Source organism: Numenius arquata, chromosome 5 (assembly GCF_964106895.1).
Source record: "Numenius arquata chromosome 5, bNumArq3.hap1.1, whole genome shotgun sequence".
Taxonomy (NCBI): domain Eukaryota; kingdom Metazoa; phylum Chordata; class Aves; order Charadriiformes; family Scolopacidae; genus Numenius; species Numenius arquata.
This window is the reverse complement of record NC_133580.1, coordinates 58,522,659-58,539,455: the sequence shown is the minus strand read 5'-3', so window position 1 is coordinate 58,539,455 and position 16,797 is coordinate 58,522,659. Positions and strand designations below refer to the sequence as shown.

The 16,797-nt window shown below is 49.9% G+C and overlaps 1 protein-coding gene across 1 annotated transcript in view; it reads right to left on the bottom strand.

The window, feature by feature from the left end:
* Nucleotides 1-16,076, bottom strand: part of CRMP1 (collapsin response mediator protein 1) — a 50,364-nt gene extending 34,288 nt beyond the window's left edge. The window contains exon 1 of the mRNA XM_074148314.1: nt 15,705-16,076. Coding sequence (XP_074004415.1) covers nt 15,705-16,076 — 372 coding nt within the window. The remainder of the gene's footprint in view (nt 1-15,704) is intronic.
* Nucleotides 16,077-16,797: the final 721 nt, after the last annotated feature.

Genomic DNA, 16,797 nt, shown 5'->3' with positions numbered 1-16,797 from the left:
ATTTGTGATTCCTGCAGGTCAGAGGCTGCTGGTTAGTTGGGGCCACTCTGCACTGAGGCTCCCCACGCCGTATCTCACTCACTCCATGAATGAGGCTGGGAGTGCAGCCTCAAAAGTTTGGTTTCCCTGAAATATCACACAAACAGCAGAGATACTGCCTCCTGCTATTTTATAAAGTGCCAGAAAGCAAACAATTTTTCCCATGAAGAACTGTTCAAATATCAAGTCTGCTGGAGCACTGTTCACAACAGTCATCTGTTTCTATTTTTCTCTATTCAAATGGTTACACTCTGTTCTCAAAAAATAGATTTTATAGAAAGCAAATGTTACCATTTTCGATAATCGAAAGAGAATCGATATTTAACTCCCTCATCGAAGAAGTCATAGGGGAAACGCCAGCACTCTACCACCTACCCAGAGACAGGGAAAGTCTGTAACTTCATGCTTTTGGAAAGACTTTTGCCAAGTGACTGTGAATCCTGGAAAACCCTAAAGCAGTCAGAACCTTATTTTCCCATTCATATATAAAAAAGCCATTTATTGTAAATTATTTCCTTGGCTCACTGAACAATAACTCAGAATCTTCATTTTGTCCATGCTTTATACTCCTGACTCCAGACTCAGTTCCTGGTTTAATTACAGGATGACTCATGCATATAAACCATGCGTGTCCCAAGTTCCCAGTTTAGAAAACAATTAGTTGCTATGTTTCCTCATCTATAAAACCAGGACAATGATAGAAACCTTCTAAAAACTTACTAATTAAAAAGCGCTAAGACAGAGTAAGGAATGTTAAAACAATCTTTCTTCAATGTAACTTCTCAGTTATATATAGCATATTTACTTTTCAGATTGTATTTTAACATTTTGGAGATTCAAAGCCTCTATAGCCCTCTGTATCATTAGCCCTCTATATAGCCATCTGTATATAGCCCTCATATCAGAAAAGCAAAAAAAAGAGAAACAGACATTTTAAGAGGAAAAAGAAGGGGGGAGAAGACAATTTAAATACAATCCATGACAAAAGAGTATGAACACAGAAGGTTTGAGGCTTTTCTCCATGTGATGCAGCAGCAAGATGACCCTTGGCAGGGGTGGGTGCATAGTGGGGGAACCAAGGCACAGAACTACTATGAAATATGCTCCAAGGACCTGCCTCAGATGTTGGTACCCTCTTGTTACAGGATGGAGATGAAGGCAAGTCCTCAGTCTGGAATTTGCCGGAGCAGGCTCCCTGTTTTCTCCCCAGCCTCTCTGCTGTTACTTGTAGTCGCGGGACTTGTGAACCAGCAGCCCGAATGGTAATAAGTTATTTTGCCACGTGCTGGCAGTTGCACCTCCTCACCATGATGATTTACTGCACTGCCTGCTGACCTGCAGAGACCACCATCTTGTGAGCTCTTTCTAAGCTCATTCATTTGCCTTCCTGAACATTAATACTGTCCAATTACAAGAGGCAAGAGCTTATTGATACGGGCAGGGAACGTTACCAGAGCACTGCATCTGTCACTGCTAATGAGTCAAAAAATCTGCACGCTCATCAAGGTGTTCTACATTTCATTTCTTTTAAAACAGGAAAAGATGCATAATAAATAGAAACAAATGTAACAGGCTGGGAAAATAAGACAGACTAAAATAAAGCAGAAGTACAACCCCAGAAAAATAATTGTAGACATAAGGATTTTATACATTTTTATATATAAATATACATATATAAGTGGCAAAACTAGAATATTATTATATTATATATATATTCATATATATATTCTATTCATATATATTAATATATAATACATATAATTATACAGTATTAGAATAATCTGAAACTAAAAGGGATACAAATGCAGTTTCAATAAAGCACTCAATTATGTGAGTCATCCATTAAATTAAGCCTCACTTACAGTTTATAAAGGATTACTGAATGTTTAGCTACAAAATCTCCCTTTCTTCAGAATTTTGGAGGGTCTAAGAAATTTCTGGTGAAGAAAGAAAACTGCACTTTATGGGGACTGCCAATGTTTTAATTCTTGACGCCTTCCCACTCAGTAACAAATGCAAACTGTCCAAAATTGTTGCAAAAGGGAGCAGGTCCTGCACCTGAGCTGCCCTGTGGCTAAGGCTGCCCCCAGCCAGGAATAGGAAGCCATGGAAGATGAGGCTGACAAAAAAACCCATGACTCTTGAGCCACCGGGGAGGGTGCCGTGGAACCTTGCCCAGCTTTCCTCAGGACGTGACAGATGTGGCAACATCTCTGACACACATTTCCATTCCCACAAATCAGCAAATTCAGAAGAAAAAGGCTTTTGTTGGAACTTTTCCCAACCGGCTCGAGCTGTCTGTAGGACACGTTGCAGATCGCTGCAAGCCAGGAGCACAGGCAAAGCAGGGTATCTTTACACAGATGCTGCTGATGGGCACAAGCATCCCAGGTGGGGTTTCAGTGCCACGTGGACACCCCAGCAGCACACTGTGGCCAAGCAAACAGGCACTGCCTCCTACCCGCTGCTCCAGACCAGGGGTGGCTTGTCCTTAGCCAAAGCAGCGGTACCCAACACCCATGTGCACCTCACCGTATAGATGCATTTCCATGAACACACTGGAAAAAAACACACAAACATAGCGGACTATCAGGGAGGCACGGGTTAAAGTTGGCAAGCAATTTGCTGCTCACTTCATGAAACAGACTTTCATGCAGACCCTTGGTCAGCATGTGAGCGTTCAGCCCCCACCATAGCCCAAGCACCGGCCTGAAGGCAAAAGGATGCTGCCACGGCCACCGCCGCCTGGGTGCTCCTGCACTGTTTTAGGTCACCAGTGCTCGCGGCAGTGAAATCCTGGACAGAAATCTGGGCACACACAGGACGGGGTCTGTGAAGTAGGTTAGGCTCCTCGGGCACGCAGCCCGGCTGTGCATGGTCAGGGGCCATTTAGTATTTACCAGGGGCCTGATGTCAGGCAAGGCTGCTTGCAGCTTTCTTACCAAGAGCCAAATGTCCAGAAAAATTAGGGACCGAGGTCCTCTTCTACCTGGCCAACGTTCCATGCTCTGTAGCACCCTGGGGAAAGCAGAGGGATGGTGGGTGGAGGAGTGACCTGAAGCTCATGAATCAATCAATCAGGCAGCCCTGGCCCGTATTTCCCCTTCCCAGCTGTAAATCCCTCCAGGCAGGGTGCTTTCTTTGCCTGGCTCTCAGATGCGCCCTCAGCCACTCGGGTGACCTTTGGGTGCTCTCACAGTACAAACAACGTGCTCATTACTCTGCTCAGGAGATGACAATAGTGTAAGCCTTTATAGGGTGGCTGCCACCTTTATATTCACCTAACAGATGTCTCAGTCACTGGTGCCCTGGCTACTGAGCCCTAAGGGCTCCATACCAAGTTTCCAATGCACTGCCTGCCACAAGAAGCTGCCAGCCCAGCTCCCCTGGAAAAGCAGCCGGGACATTCTCCTCCCTCCAGCCTGCCAAGGTCAGACAGCGGGAACACAGCAAAACAGAGAGGGAGTATTATATTGAACATATAAACTGAGCAATTCATTAGGTGCCAAGACTCAAGAAGGGAAAAAAAAAAAACCAAACCAAAAAACCTGCTCTCGTTGAGAAGGGAGGTGTGGAAAGCACGGCTGTAAATCCATGCCATTGCTCAGCATTCACTGCGGGGTGTGGGAGCCCAGGTGCTTCTCCTCCACCCATCACTGCTGCAATGATGCAACCGCATCAGTGAAACGCTGTTTGCTTCCAGGCCTCGTGCCTGGCTGTGACACAGCATCAGCACAGCAAAACGATGCTTATCTGCTGTCTCCCTGCAGCTCCATTTTACAAGCTCTCCGGCACCTCCCGGCTCCGCTGGCTGACGAGTATCATACAGCCTTTCCTATTATTCACAGCTCTTCACCTTCAAACCCTGCCCACTGCTTTCCTGGTGATATTTTGCTAATCGCGCTCCAGCTTCTCCTGCTTAATCTGGCAGCAGAGCCACAGAGCTTAGTCTGCGACATGACAGCAATTTTCACGGCAGCAGAAGGAGATGCCACAACCTCAGCATCGTTTGCTGCAGGAGGAGGGGCCGGCTGCTCAGACACGAAGCGGCGGCTTTCGCTCCCTCACAACTATTGTTTGCACTACAATAAGAGCAACGAGAAACGTGGAAGCTGGTGACTGGCGCAATTTGTGCAAATTGCCTGTTTTGCTGAGATTTTTAAATCAGCTTGGCTCAGCTTTTCTGAAGCGTGTCCGTATTTTCATACGCTCCCAAAGGTACGAGGCCAGCAGAGATGAGCATCATCTGCATCAACCTGCCAGCTGAGGAGCCTGGGCCCTGCCGCGGTCCCAAAATCTGCAGCGGGCTCCACAACTACAAGTGAAATTATTTACTTTGGTCAGTACTCTGCATTATTTGTAAGTATGATCCAAATGTTAGATTTGAATGTTAGAGCAGGAACAATTGCAAAGAAATTTAAAATTTTTCACTCACCTACTCCACTCAGAGCTAGAGGTATTTAAAAATATTACACAAAACAAAATTCAAATAAATAAAATTTTTACACATGCAGTTCTCAGTCTGCTTCTATAGCAACAGAAACTGCCATCTTCTCACATAAGGTTTACTAAACAAATATTATCTCAAATTGGTGCAGCATGTCAAAATACAATGCAGCACAAGTTACAGCAAACCACACACTTCTCTTCAGTACCAACACTCAGGGTACTGCACCTGCAGGCACCTTTCAGAGAAAACCACACCTCTATTGTACAAGATGGAGTTTGAAGGAAAAAAAATAAAAAAAGAAAGAAAGAATGAATCTGCCATTATGCATTCTAACCATACACAAGGATGCAAAGAGATTTCAAGAGCAGTGTTTTCATCAAATAGCAGAATCTGTCCAGACTGCGATTCTGATATATGCTACTACATTCTTGCTTTTCTTCCACAAATGGAATGTCTACCTATTACATCTTCATCTCTAAATCAAGTAAATCATGTCTTTTTAACTATTTACATTTTGCTTCACAATTTAACTACAATGAACTTCAGATAACATACCCAGCATATGGGTCTAAACGCTGCTTCATTCTTGCATTTGGACTTTCATGATTGCTGCATTTCAGCCATTGCCAACTGAAAAAGTCCTTGCAACACTCTCAGCCCCAGGTTTGCCAGGCCTAAAGGAGAAGGAAGCACTCAGCAGTGATTTCATCCTTTTCGTAATTCTAAGGACTTATTAGAATATACCATTGTCCTTACATCTCCAGAGCAACAATGGCTGTATTCTCTAAAATCCAGATTACTCAATGGCCCTGAAGATGACTAAGGGTTTTATGCTAAATAGCCGATTGAAAACAGTTTAAATTCCAAATCCACCTGTATTTCCAGTTCTCTGCCTATAAATGCATGTGGTTTAAAAGACATCAGATTAAAGGCAATAGACATAAGAAGGCATTAGGCTACATTATCACACTTGCAGCCAAGGCATTCATCTTTACTTTTTTAGCATTTGAGAGGCAGAATCCTTTGTTGCTAAGGCTTTAAAAAGGCCACTGAGAGTTAGAAAAGGCAGGGCATCCCCAATTTAGAGGGAAGGCTCAATAGCCACAGGCTGAAGTTTGTGTTCTTCTTGATTATCCAAATCTCCACAAGATGACTATTTGCAAGGAAGCGGTTTCTCAAAGGCAAAAGTCCCACTGGCAGACAATGGAGGGAGACACTCAGAGCTCCTCTGTGCTTCTGTGCTCTCCTTCTTGCAGAGTTATTTCCCACAATATACACGAGATTTAATTTTTAATTTTTTTTGTGTGTGGTTGTCTATTGTCAGAGCTGGTCAGATTCAGACCCAGTTGTGATACAATACCATTAAATTACCTTGCTTTTAGCAAAGTACTTACAAATAAGGAACATTTTTAAACTTAATGGCAAAAGAAGAAAGACATCCTTCCCGTGAGGAATGTTTGCTTAAAATCCTTTCATAAGGATCAAAGAGCTGTAAATGGGATTTCATGAAGTACTGTCTGCTTATAGAAGATCTGCTTTTAATCAGCACTATCCTTCCATTTGAATTTCACATCTAGGTTACCCTCCATAGGAAGTCATTCTTAGCGAGGGTGATCCCTGAATCAACCCAGGGAATTGCTTGTAAAACACTGTATCCTTGAGGCATCGTTTCCAATAAGCCACTAATGGAGAATCCTGCTTTTAAGGTCTTTTTCTTAACAAATGCACTTCAGTATATGGCAATTCATTAAGGAAGGATTATGTTGATTGTAATAATGCTGTATCTTGGTCTGTAGCCAATATATTCATTCATCTTTATTCATTTAAAAGATCTGATGTTCTTTTGTTTCCCCTTTGGAGATCTGACTTTCTATTCAGCTAGCAATTTCAGTCCTTAATCACACAGTCTAAGAGGGCTACTCCTACAGTTACTAACTCCATGGGGATTTCTTCACTGTAAATGTCATCTTTCCTTTGCTTTTAGAAGGGAAGCACAACAAACATCTTATTGATGACAATATTCATTAGCATCAGCAGGGGATTCACCTATGGGCTGGAGCTTTGAACCCATTGCATTGTGTGTTGCTGTAGCCATCTCTTGGGTTACACACAGGTTACGTCAATTCCAGCTGACTTCAAAATCTCAGCAAGCCATTCATAGGAAAGGTTAAACTTGGGAAAAAACAATAACAATTTACAGCATGACTGGGGGCTGTGTGTCACTGAACTGAAGATGAGTTTTAGCTAAGTTCTAGTCAGAAATCTGTTTCAGCTTACCGGGACACATCAGCCTTGGCACCACTCATGGTCGAGATCCAGCTAAGACCATAAGGAATCCCTTCTCTGGACACAGGAGGTGTATGCAAGGGGAACAGAACAGTAGAAATTGCCCTCTGATATGATGTTAGCAGTAGTAATTCATGAGTGACTAAATGTAGTGGATACAGATATGTATTGTTTGCACTTAGGTATTTTTTGCTGTCATGTTGCCTCACGTACCTACTTCCCCTGCAAGTCATAGCAAGTTCCAACTCTTACTGCTCCACCTCCCATGGTATCGGCACCGGCCCATGAACAACCCTTCCACAGTCCCTTATCTGTGGGCACTGCATACTCCTCCAGCCAGCCACATGCAAGGTGGGTAAGGGTGACCAGCTCAACCTAGGGAGATTTTACATCGAGTATCGATTTTACTGAAATCAGTGAGGACATTTATTATTTGGTGACATTTATTATGCACCTAAGCAAGAGCCAAGGCCTTAAACCTCATCAGGACACGCGCTACAGATGGAAACTTTGTCTTGTGACAAGTGCATCAAGTGACAAGCAAAAGTAATCCCAAAGTATCTCTGCTCCAAGAGACAATGCCATCATCTTTACATGTAGCAAGATTAGAAACCTGCAAATTATTTTGCTGCTCATCTCTGTTCCATCTTTCTCATACCTACAAAAGCAGCAAGAAATTTATTCCAACTAAATCTCACAGTGCCCGAGCGCTTCAGAAGCAAGTGGGCTCTCCTGGATCCTGCAAAGAAAAGCGAAGCTTCTCTCTTTTACTGCATGAGTGAAGTTGCTTATGAAAGAAATGGCAGCAAAGCAGAAAACAGACCCTGACCTCTTGTCAGGAAAGTGGTTCGTTGGCAGCGGTTGCTCTCGGCACTTGTAAGGAGATTCAGACTTGCTGAACAACCACCTCACCGTACCAATTGTCTGCCCAGACAGCCACTGTCCCCTTTCCAAACCTGCCCGGCTTCCAGCAAAACGCAGCTCAGCTCCCCACGGCGGCACCAGCTATGACACTGATGTGGGCACCAACTGACAAACTTGCTGTGGCAGTTAGAGGAATCGCTGCCCCAAACCCTTCTTTCTGACCCTCTGCCAAAGGTTTCAGTCTCCAGAGAAATGTCCCCAGAAGGACCTACGCTGAATTTAAGACACCAGATAGAAGTGGCTTAAATACTATGGCCACTTTTTCTTCTGCAGAGAAAGGAAAAGACTTACCATAGAATCATAGAAATGGTGGTTGGAAGTCCAAGAACTTCAACTGAAGCAGCTAAAGTACCTCCAGAGCTGCCAAGTCCAAGTCCAGTGCAATATGCAATGTGAATTCACAAATATTCATCGGCAGACAGGTAAACTGAGATGGGCCAATCTATTAAACAGCTAGAGATGGAAAAATTTAACTTTGGAGTATTAAGCAAATATTCAAGAGTAAGAGGGGATCCAGAAGTCCCAGGCCTTGGTGTTTTAAAGCAGGACAAAAACTTCTGTCTAAATCAGTCCAAATCTTGCGCCAATAGCAGAATAATAACGTGAGACATTGTTCCCATGCCCAGCACTCAGTAGGCTTTTCAAACACTTTCGGCATCTCGTTCACCAAACTGTGTGTAGCTGCATATTGTTAAGCAAAGGTGGGTGGGAAAAAAAGCATGGCCAGGAGAAATATGGAATAGATCCAAACCTAGATGAGGACTTTGGTTCCCCATTCCAGGTATTCACCATGCCTCGCATCTGTAGGACATGTCCAGCCTGGTGTCCAAAGTGAATTAGCTGGAGGCTGGCAGCTCTTACACTGCTCTTCTCTGACACCAGAACACCTCACGTTAACCCAGTGCTTTGTTCAGGCCAAACAGAAAGTTCCTGTCTTGACCCTCAATAGTTAGCTTCAGACCAAAGTCTCACACAGCAAAAGTCCAGATGAATGCATTTTTTCCTCTCGCAATGTATTCTGCCATGTTCAACTGAAGCCTACTTATTTCTCAGCTGTCTCCATGTCAATCAATTCAAAAGGCTACAACTAAAATTATTCTCTGTGCCCACTCCTCTGAATTTCTCCAGCCTCTCTTCATTTTCTGCATCTGCTTCTTTTTCTCATCGTGTGCCAGTTCTTCTCCTTACATGCTAAGCTCAATGATGAGATCCTCCCCTGTAACACCCCGTTTTTGAGCTCTCTGTCTCCCCGTGCCTTACAGTCTGCCAGCTCAGGACCAGCAGCTCCCTCCCCCATTCATATGCCAAACCTTGGACCATTCCCAGGAATATTATTCCTTTTTCTAAGAGATTTGTGAACCATTTGCCTCTCCCATGTCCCTCCTTGCATTTGCTTTGGTGACTAGCTATTCTCCCTTTGCTCAGTAGAGTTGTCTTCACACCTCCTCTTCACTGAGCTCACACTGATTATGTTTTAATGGCTGCAATCGCTCCTGGAAAAAACAAGTCCTCTAACAGACATTTTACACGCCACATGCTTTTTTTTTTTTAATTGTGCTCTGTAGATACTGTAATTTTGAGTTCATCTAGGCTCAGGCCTTGCTCGAAAAATGCCAAGCCCTACCTAAACACGCAAGCCAAAATAATTTGTAACAGATCTTTCAGCATCATCATCCCCATTGATTCCCTGTAATATGCTGCACAAGAGGAGTGTAATAGCGATGTTAAAAGCAATGGGCAGGGGGTGTACCCTGGAAAATCTGTCTGCATGAGAGCATGCCTGCACAACTGAAGCACAAAAGATTGCCACCTCATGCAGAAAAACACCTCAGCAATGGATGTGGTGGCTGACTGTACTACACAGCCTGAGAAATATGCTCCTGCAGATGCATTCTTGGCCACACTGACATTATGCACACCCTGCTCCATTCCCAGCTAATACTCCTGAACCAGGGCAGCAAAACCTCCCAAGGACTTCAACACAGTGTAGAGGACGTGACTGAAGTGCTTACACTTACTGGTTCAGCGCATCTCTATTTTACATCACCCAGAGACTGGTCTGGTGTTTCTGCAGAGGTCCTTCCCACAGCAGTTACAGTGAAAGGGGCCCAGTTTCTCCAGTCTGACTCATAACTGAATGGCACCTTACACTGGAGCAGTGCTGGTGCTCAGCTAACAACTGGAAGCCTGGATGCTGTGTGGGATGCACAAAGGGCAGCAGGAGAGTCATAAACAAGATAAATTGCAAGAAGCGTGAATTTTCAGGGGCTGGAATGAAAAAAAAAAAAAGGCAGGTGAAATTAAATGAAAAAATAGCAGGTACAGATTTGGTAAATGAGAGCAGGGAGATACCCAGTGCCAAAGGGGGCCTGTCTGCAACACAGAACACAGTGTCTCCACTGTCCTAGATACTTACACGAGAAAGGGGAGAAGGGAAGGCAGGAATAAAGGGGAAAGGGGGAAAAGGGGTATCAGTCAGGTACTGTTAATAGTCTGAAGGAGTCAGGAAGCAAGGCACGGTCAGACAAAGCACAAGGAGGCAGTTATGCCACATGCACCAAGGGGAGTAACCCAGAAAGGACACCACAGGGTTGTCTTCCCAAGAGTGACACCTGCTCTCACATTGACCAGAGCTGAAACTAGCCTCTGGCTCTTCCTTCACAACGTTCCTGATGGACAGCAAGCTTCCGGAGGGATGTTTTGGCCAGACACTAACCACAGATAGTGCCTGTGGGTGGACACCATGGCAGGATGCTGGGTGTTCTTCTCCTTGTGTGCTCAGGATGGCTCCTGGCCCCATGCAAGCAACCAGGGCTTGGTACGGGAAAATCCCCAACAAAGTATCAGCTCACAGGACACTGTCAAAAATTAGTTTCTCACTATTCCAATGAATCCAGGAGCTGGTGTAGCTCCAAAAAAGCAGGAGTGCAGGGGGAGGAAATGTTAAGCACAGTAACAAATGACATTTTTATACGATTTCATCATTGCTGTTGTTGTTGCATAACTTTACAGAGCTATCACATTTCCTCAGAGCCCAGAAGGCTTGAAGCTCCAATGTATTTCCTTAGTAGCAGGGTGAAATACCTAATTTACCATACTGGAACAGGGTTTTCAGAAGATACAGACAAATTCAGTGAGGTCTTGTGGGACAGCACGTACAAGGTATAATACAGAGCGTCCGATTTGCTTTTGCTGAAGCAGAAGAAGGGCCAGAAGTGTAAAACATTAAAATACAAAAAGGCAGTCCAAGTCTGATGCCTGCCAACTTCACTAATGGTAATTTATGCCTTTGATTTGGTCACAAAACTCACTAGTGTTAATGAATATTCATTTATAGAAGCTTCAACACATCCCATTTCAAAGAGAACAGGCTGAGGTTTGGGCTTGCTTTCTCCCAGCAATCCTCTCACCAGCACATAGAAGGAAATTTGTGAGAAGTGCAGAAATTAAAACAAACTGTTGATTCCAAGGCAAACACTTGCAATTCTTCCAGTTTTCTTCTTTTATTCCAGATTGGAGCGCAAACAACCAGCTACGGGTGGGAACCTGTTACACTCCAGCTGCAAATGAAGGCCAAGCCACACACAAAGCACCTGACACTCACCCAGAGGGCAGCCAGGACCTCCCCCAGTCCAGAGGTACCCTGAATAACCCAAAGTCACACCATGCACTGAGGACCAAGGCGAGAGGAGCCATCGCCCAAAGAGCCACTGCAACACCCAAGCTCAGCCTTGGCCACAAGGCACTGCTGCCTGTTGATACTGGAAAACTGTATAAATGCAGCACTTTGGTATCATAAAACTCTGCTTTTAGAAGGAGGCTGTTCCCCTCCTGACCACGTATTTTGGCTAAAGGATTTTTTTTTCAGTATCGAGAAAGTCTCAAGGTGCTTACAAGCCTGGTAACACTGGCTCAAATAATGCCTTTAACCATCAGGTTTGCTCGGGAAGCTGCCACACCCACCAGTCAGCCTTCTCTTCAGCTACTGAAACTTGCCCTGCACCCCGACGGTGCCAGCTTTCCTGGGAAAGCTCCATGAACCCAAGCCTCTTTGAGCTCACCCCACTTCCCCACTCATCTCTGCCCTGGGTGCCAAAGCAGCAGTGACCCACTGATCCAGCCCCCCGAGAGGAAAGCAAGCACCAGCCTGGAGACCGACACCGATGCTGGGGAAAATCTCTGCATTGACCAAACTCCGGGGGAGATTTCCCCTCAAACCCCCCTCCCTGCCAGCTCTGCCTATTTTTTATCCCCAGCCCCTGTCGATCCGGTGTATCTATGGGAAACACTATGCTGAATCAAAGGACCCAGATCCTTTCTTTTTGGCATGGAAACCATGCTCTATTGTAGTCCTGCTCGAGGATAAAAGCACCTAGCGGGAGACAGGCACAGATAGGAAGAGGATGGTTATGATTAACTCTTTGACTTCTGATCCCCACCATGTCTGATGCATTATAGCGCGCAGAGGTGTTGGTGCTGGCATCATGGCGCTCTTTGATTTTCTACGCTTCCCCCCCCTCCCCTACCCCACCTTTTCCCCACCTCCCATCTCTCCGCACCCCCATCCCACCCTGGCCCACCGCTCCCGGCCCCCGCCGGGGGGCTCCGCTGCCCCTGCCCGCTGCCGGGGGGCGGCGGCGGCGGCGGGGGCACGTTGTGCTGCGGATCGTCCCCTCCCTCTTTTGTTCTGCCTCGCCCGGCGGCCGAGCCTCCACGGGCCCTGCTCCTCGGGAGAGCGGCGGCACCGCCGCCCCCGGCCCCCAGCGCCGGGACGAGCCTCCCGCCGGCCCTGCCCTCCCCTCCCTCCCTGCCCCGACCCACCGCCGCCGGCCCCGGGCTGGCGAGAGAGCACACACCGCTGAGAGCCCCGGCCGTGCGGAGGGAGAGGAACGAGGGGAAAAAAAAAAATTTAAAAAAATAGAATTAAAAATATAAAATAGAATAAAAAATTAAAATGAAATCCCTCCCAGCCCGGAGCTCCAGCAGGAGGAGGAGAGGGCACCGGCGCCCGCACCCGCCCAGCCCCGGGGAACCTCGGCCGCGGCCCCCGGTCTCCCCGCCGCCATCCGCGGGGCATCTCCCGCCTCACGCCCTTCCCCGCCCCGCTAACAAAGGAGCGAGGGCAGCGGCTCGCTGCCTGCCGGGATCCGCTTACCGTTATGTGGGGGATGCTCTTCTTGCCCTGGTAAGACATGTCGGCTCTCGCTAGCGCCGGGCGCACGCAACACACCCCGAGGAGCGAACCGAGCCCGACGGAAAAATATCGGCGGTGATAAGAGGAATAATAATTCGGAGCTCGGTGGGGTGATGGGGCGGGGCGGGGGCGACCCGGCAGAGCTGTGTAATGGAGGCAAAGTTTCCTCGCCCAGAGGAAGGGGAGCCAGGCAAACCCGGCACCTTTTTTTCCGGCTGCAATGAAACAGGGACGCGGCTCCCGGGGGGGAAAGGGGGGGGGGGGGGGGGGGGCGGCGAGCGCTGCCTCTCCCGGCGGCAGCAGCGCCCTCCCGGCTGCAGGTCGGAGCAGGATTCGCTCAGCTCAACCCAGGAAGCGTTTCCTTCCCTCCTGTCCCCCCACCCCTATCCCCTCGGCCCCCCTTCCCAGCCCATCAATCCAGCCGGAGCCTCCCTTCCTCCCTCCCTGCCGCACCGGCGATGGGAAACGCCGCCCCCCCACACACACCCCAGCTCCGCCGCCGCCGCCCCGCTCGCGCGAGGAAGTCACCGGCGGGGTCCCACGCGTGGGCTCCCGCAGGGTGGGGACCGAGGTGGGGGCAACCCCCCCGGCTGTGGGTCCGACTGCGCAGCGCGTGGCAATGGCACTGCCGTGCTCTGTCCCCATGGCACTGCCTGCTCTTTTCCTACGTGGCACTGTCCCCATGGCACTGACCCTGATGGCACTGCCCTGCTTTGTCCCTATGGTACTGCCCTGATGGCACCACTCTGGTTTGTCTCCATGCCACTGCCTGCTCTGTCCCCATGGCACTGACCCTGATGGCACTACCCTGCTTTGTCCCCATGGCACTGACCCTCATAGGACTGCCCAGCTTTGTCCCCACAGCACTGTCTGCTCTGTCCCCATGGCACTAACCCTCATGACATTGCCTTGTTCTGTCCCCGTGGCGCTGCCTGCTCGGTCCCCACCAATGGCTCTGATCCCCACGACATTGCCCAGCTCTGTGCTTCTTGCCACTGTCTCAGCACCCAGGGAGGCCATGGGTGACGGCACAGCCCAGCACAGCCTGGCCATGCCAGGTAGATGCTACGCCAGCAGCTGCTGGAGGGGAAACGTGGCTAGTGGAAACCCTTCCGCCTTTTCTGACTCACGGAGTGCCTCCCTCCACCCACCGTGCTTGGTTAAGGCTCCATGAACAACTGCAGGAAGGTTAAAAGGCACTGCAAAGCTGCGCCCAAGTTGATCCCCCCAACGACAAGCAGCCAGGGGCTCTCAGCACACCCACCCCTGCGACACACATAGGTACAAGGCATTTCCCACCCAGGCCACATCCCTGACACATCTCCCTCAAAATCACAGTTCGGAGCTTGCAAATGGCTCTGGTCACCGCTGCGCAAGGGTCAAGCACGTGGCTGCTGCTTACAGCGCACCTACCTAAGCCAGTGACCAAATCTTTACCCCCAACCTCCTTCTCACCCCGCAAGTCCAATCCAGAGCCAGATAACTTTGGGAGCACAATGAGATACGACGAGGTAGCATGCAATGTGCTCACTACCCTGAGTCCCAGGCTGAACTAGGAAGCAGAGAAGATGGGGAGGAGGCATCAGGGGTGTCCCAGGAGATGGGGGACATTCAGAGTGTGCCAAGCCTTTCCACTGCCCTGGGGTCCTGACGGAAAAGACACGGGTTCAGGTGAGCTGGGAAAGGGAAGACTGCACTGCAGCTGGCAGCCTCTGAAGGCAACCCCGAGGTCGTTGCAGTGAAGCGGCACCATTGCAGGCACAGTGTCCCACCAAGCCCTGCCTGCTCACTCCAGCGTCCCACCACGGCAGGCACCCACCCGGCTCCACGGGAGGCCATGTAGCACCTGCACCCAGTCCCCAGACCAGAGAGGACCAGCACCCCATTCATGCTCAAATTGAAGAGGGGGAGAAAAGAGTGGAAACTCTCAGTTTAGCCTGTGGAAAGAGTGGAGCGTTGACAGGCCATACAGCCTCCAGGCTGGGTGCTAAGGAAAAGGGTGCATCTGCGCAGGGTCATGACTGCAAGGCCACATTTCTTTCTAAGGGGCAATCAATGACAGCCCCGGCTCCCAGGAGAGCCAACCCCTCGGGTCTTGCCTCCAGCCTGCGTGCCGCAGACAGGGCTAAGACGGAGAAGCACAGCTGGCAGGGGCCACCCAGCCCCTCCACCAGCCTCACTTCTTCCTTAAGTCTACCGTACGAGCCCAGGTTGCAGCCCCAGAGGTGGGGAACCCCCGGGCAAGTGTTTCGGCTGATCCTCCCGCCTTACGCGCTCCCTGCCGGGAGACAATGAAGGCGCATGGGGAGCTGGGGGGGGCAAGCCGGGGGCAGAGCTGGGGCTGGGGCAGAGCCGGGCTCTGTGCCTGGGACAGGCTCCGCGGAGTTTCCCCGGCGAGCCCAGAAGTGCAGCGGGGGCTGCTTTGTTCCGGGGGTCGGCGGGGCGGGGGGGAGACACGGGCTGCCCTCCAGCCCACCCGGGCATGGGCAGCGTTTTACCGCCAGGAAGGGAAACGCAGAAAACTCATCGCCATCACTTACAAAGGAAAACGACTCCTGGGGCCGCTTCCCCCCGCCCGCCCCCACTAAGCTCAGGGCAGTGAAATAGTTTAGGGGCCAGCCGGGCTCTTCCTATAGCATCACCGTGCCGGGGAGGAGGGGTCCGCACCTCCCCGACCTTCCGTGCCGAAACTCCCCCGCGAAGGCGGCCCCCGGGGCTCTGCGGCACGGCTCGGCTGGGCTCGGCTCGCCCGGCGAGCGGGGGCGGCGGCTCCCGCCCCCCGGCCCGGGGTCCCGCTCCGGCCCCGCTCACCTGCCCATTGTCCTGGCCCTGCAGCAGCTCTTTCCCCACGGGGTATCTGATCTCCACGCCCGGGGTCTTGTCCTCCCGGTCTCCCGGGGAGCTGATGACGGAGCCGGAGACCTCGCTGATGTCGCTGGCGGTCTCGCTGTAGTTGTCCCCGCCGTCCAGCATGTCGTGCCGGCTGCCGCTCCGCGGGGTCCGGGATCCCTTCTTCCCCACGCTGTAGGCGTCGAAGTCGATGGTTTTGTTCTCGTAGGCCCCCTCTACGGAGGCGAACATCCCCCCGTATTTCTGCCGCGGTGTCTGAGCTGTCGTACCCGGCCTAGCTAGATACACAGGCAGGTCATCTTCTTTATTCCAGTTCCTCTTTCTCTCGGCCATTCTCGCCGTCCGGATCTCTCCCTCCCTCTCTCTCTCTCCCTGCCTCCCACTTCTCTGCACCTTCTACTACCGGGATAAGCTGCTAGTGACCATAAAAATGAATGGATGGATGCAGCAGTGGCGGAGCTGGGTTGGCTGGTGGGATCTTTCCCTTAGGGAGATGCAAACGTTAACCTCCCTCCCTCCCCCCACCCACCCCCCCGGAAAAAGGAGGAAAAAAAAAAAAAAAAAGAAAGAAAAAGAAAATAAGAGAGAAAAAGAGAGAAAGAAATAAATCCAAGCGGGATTTAAAAATAGCCGTGTTAGTAAAGAGCACGTGAAAATAAAGTACAAAGAGCGGAGAGGAGAGGGTGGCAGAGGCAGGTGATTGGAAAGCCCTTGACGAATAGGAGGAGCAGCAGCAATTCCCAGAGCAAGGACCGCAGTGCACACGCTCCCCCGGTATAAAGAATGATCCGGGGGGCGGGAGGCAGGGGGAGGAGGGAGCCCTCGACATGCACATACAGCCGGTGCAAACAGGGTCTTTGCCGGCGGGCGGGCGCCAGTCACCTGCTGCTACGTGGCTTGGGGGGGGGGAAGGGAGGAAGAGAAAGGGAAAAAAAAAAAAAGCCCAAAATCTTCCCCCCCGCCCCCGCCGAGCGAGCCGGAGGGAGTTTCTTCCACTTTGCACATTCACACTCCCTCCGCAGGAGGAGGCTGCGGCAGTGCCCGGGCGGGGGGG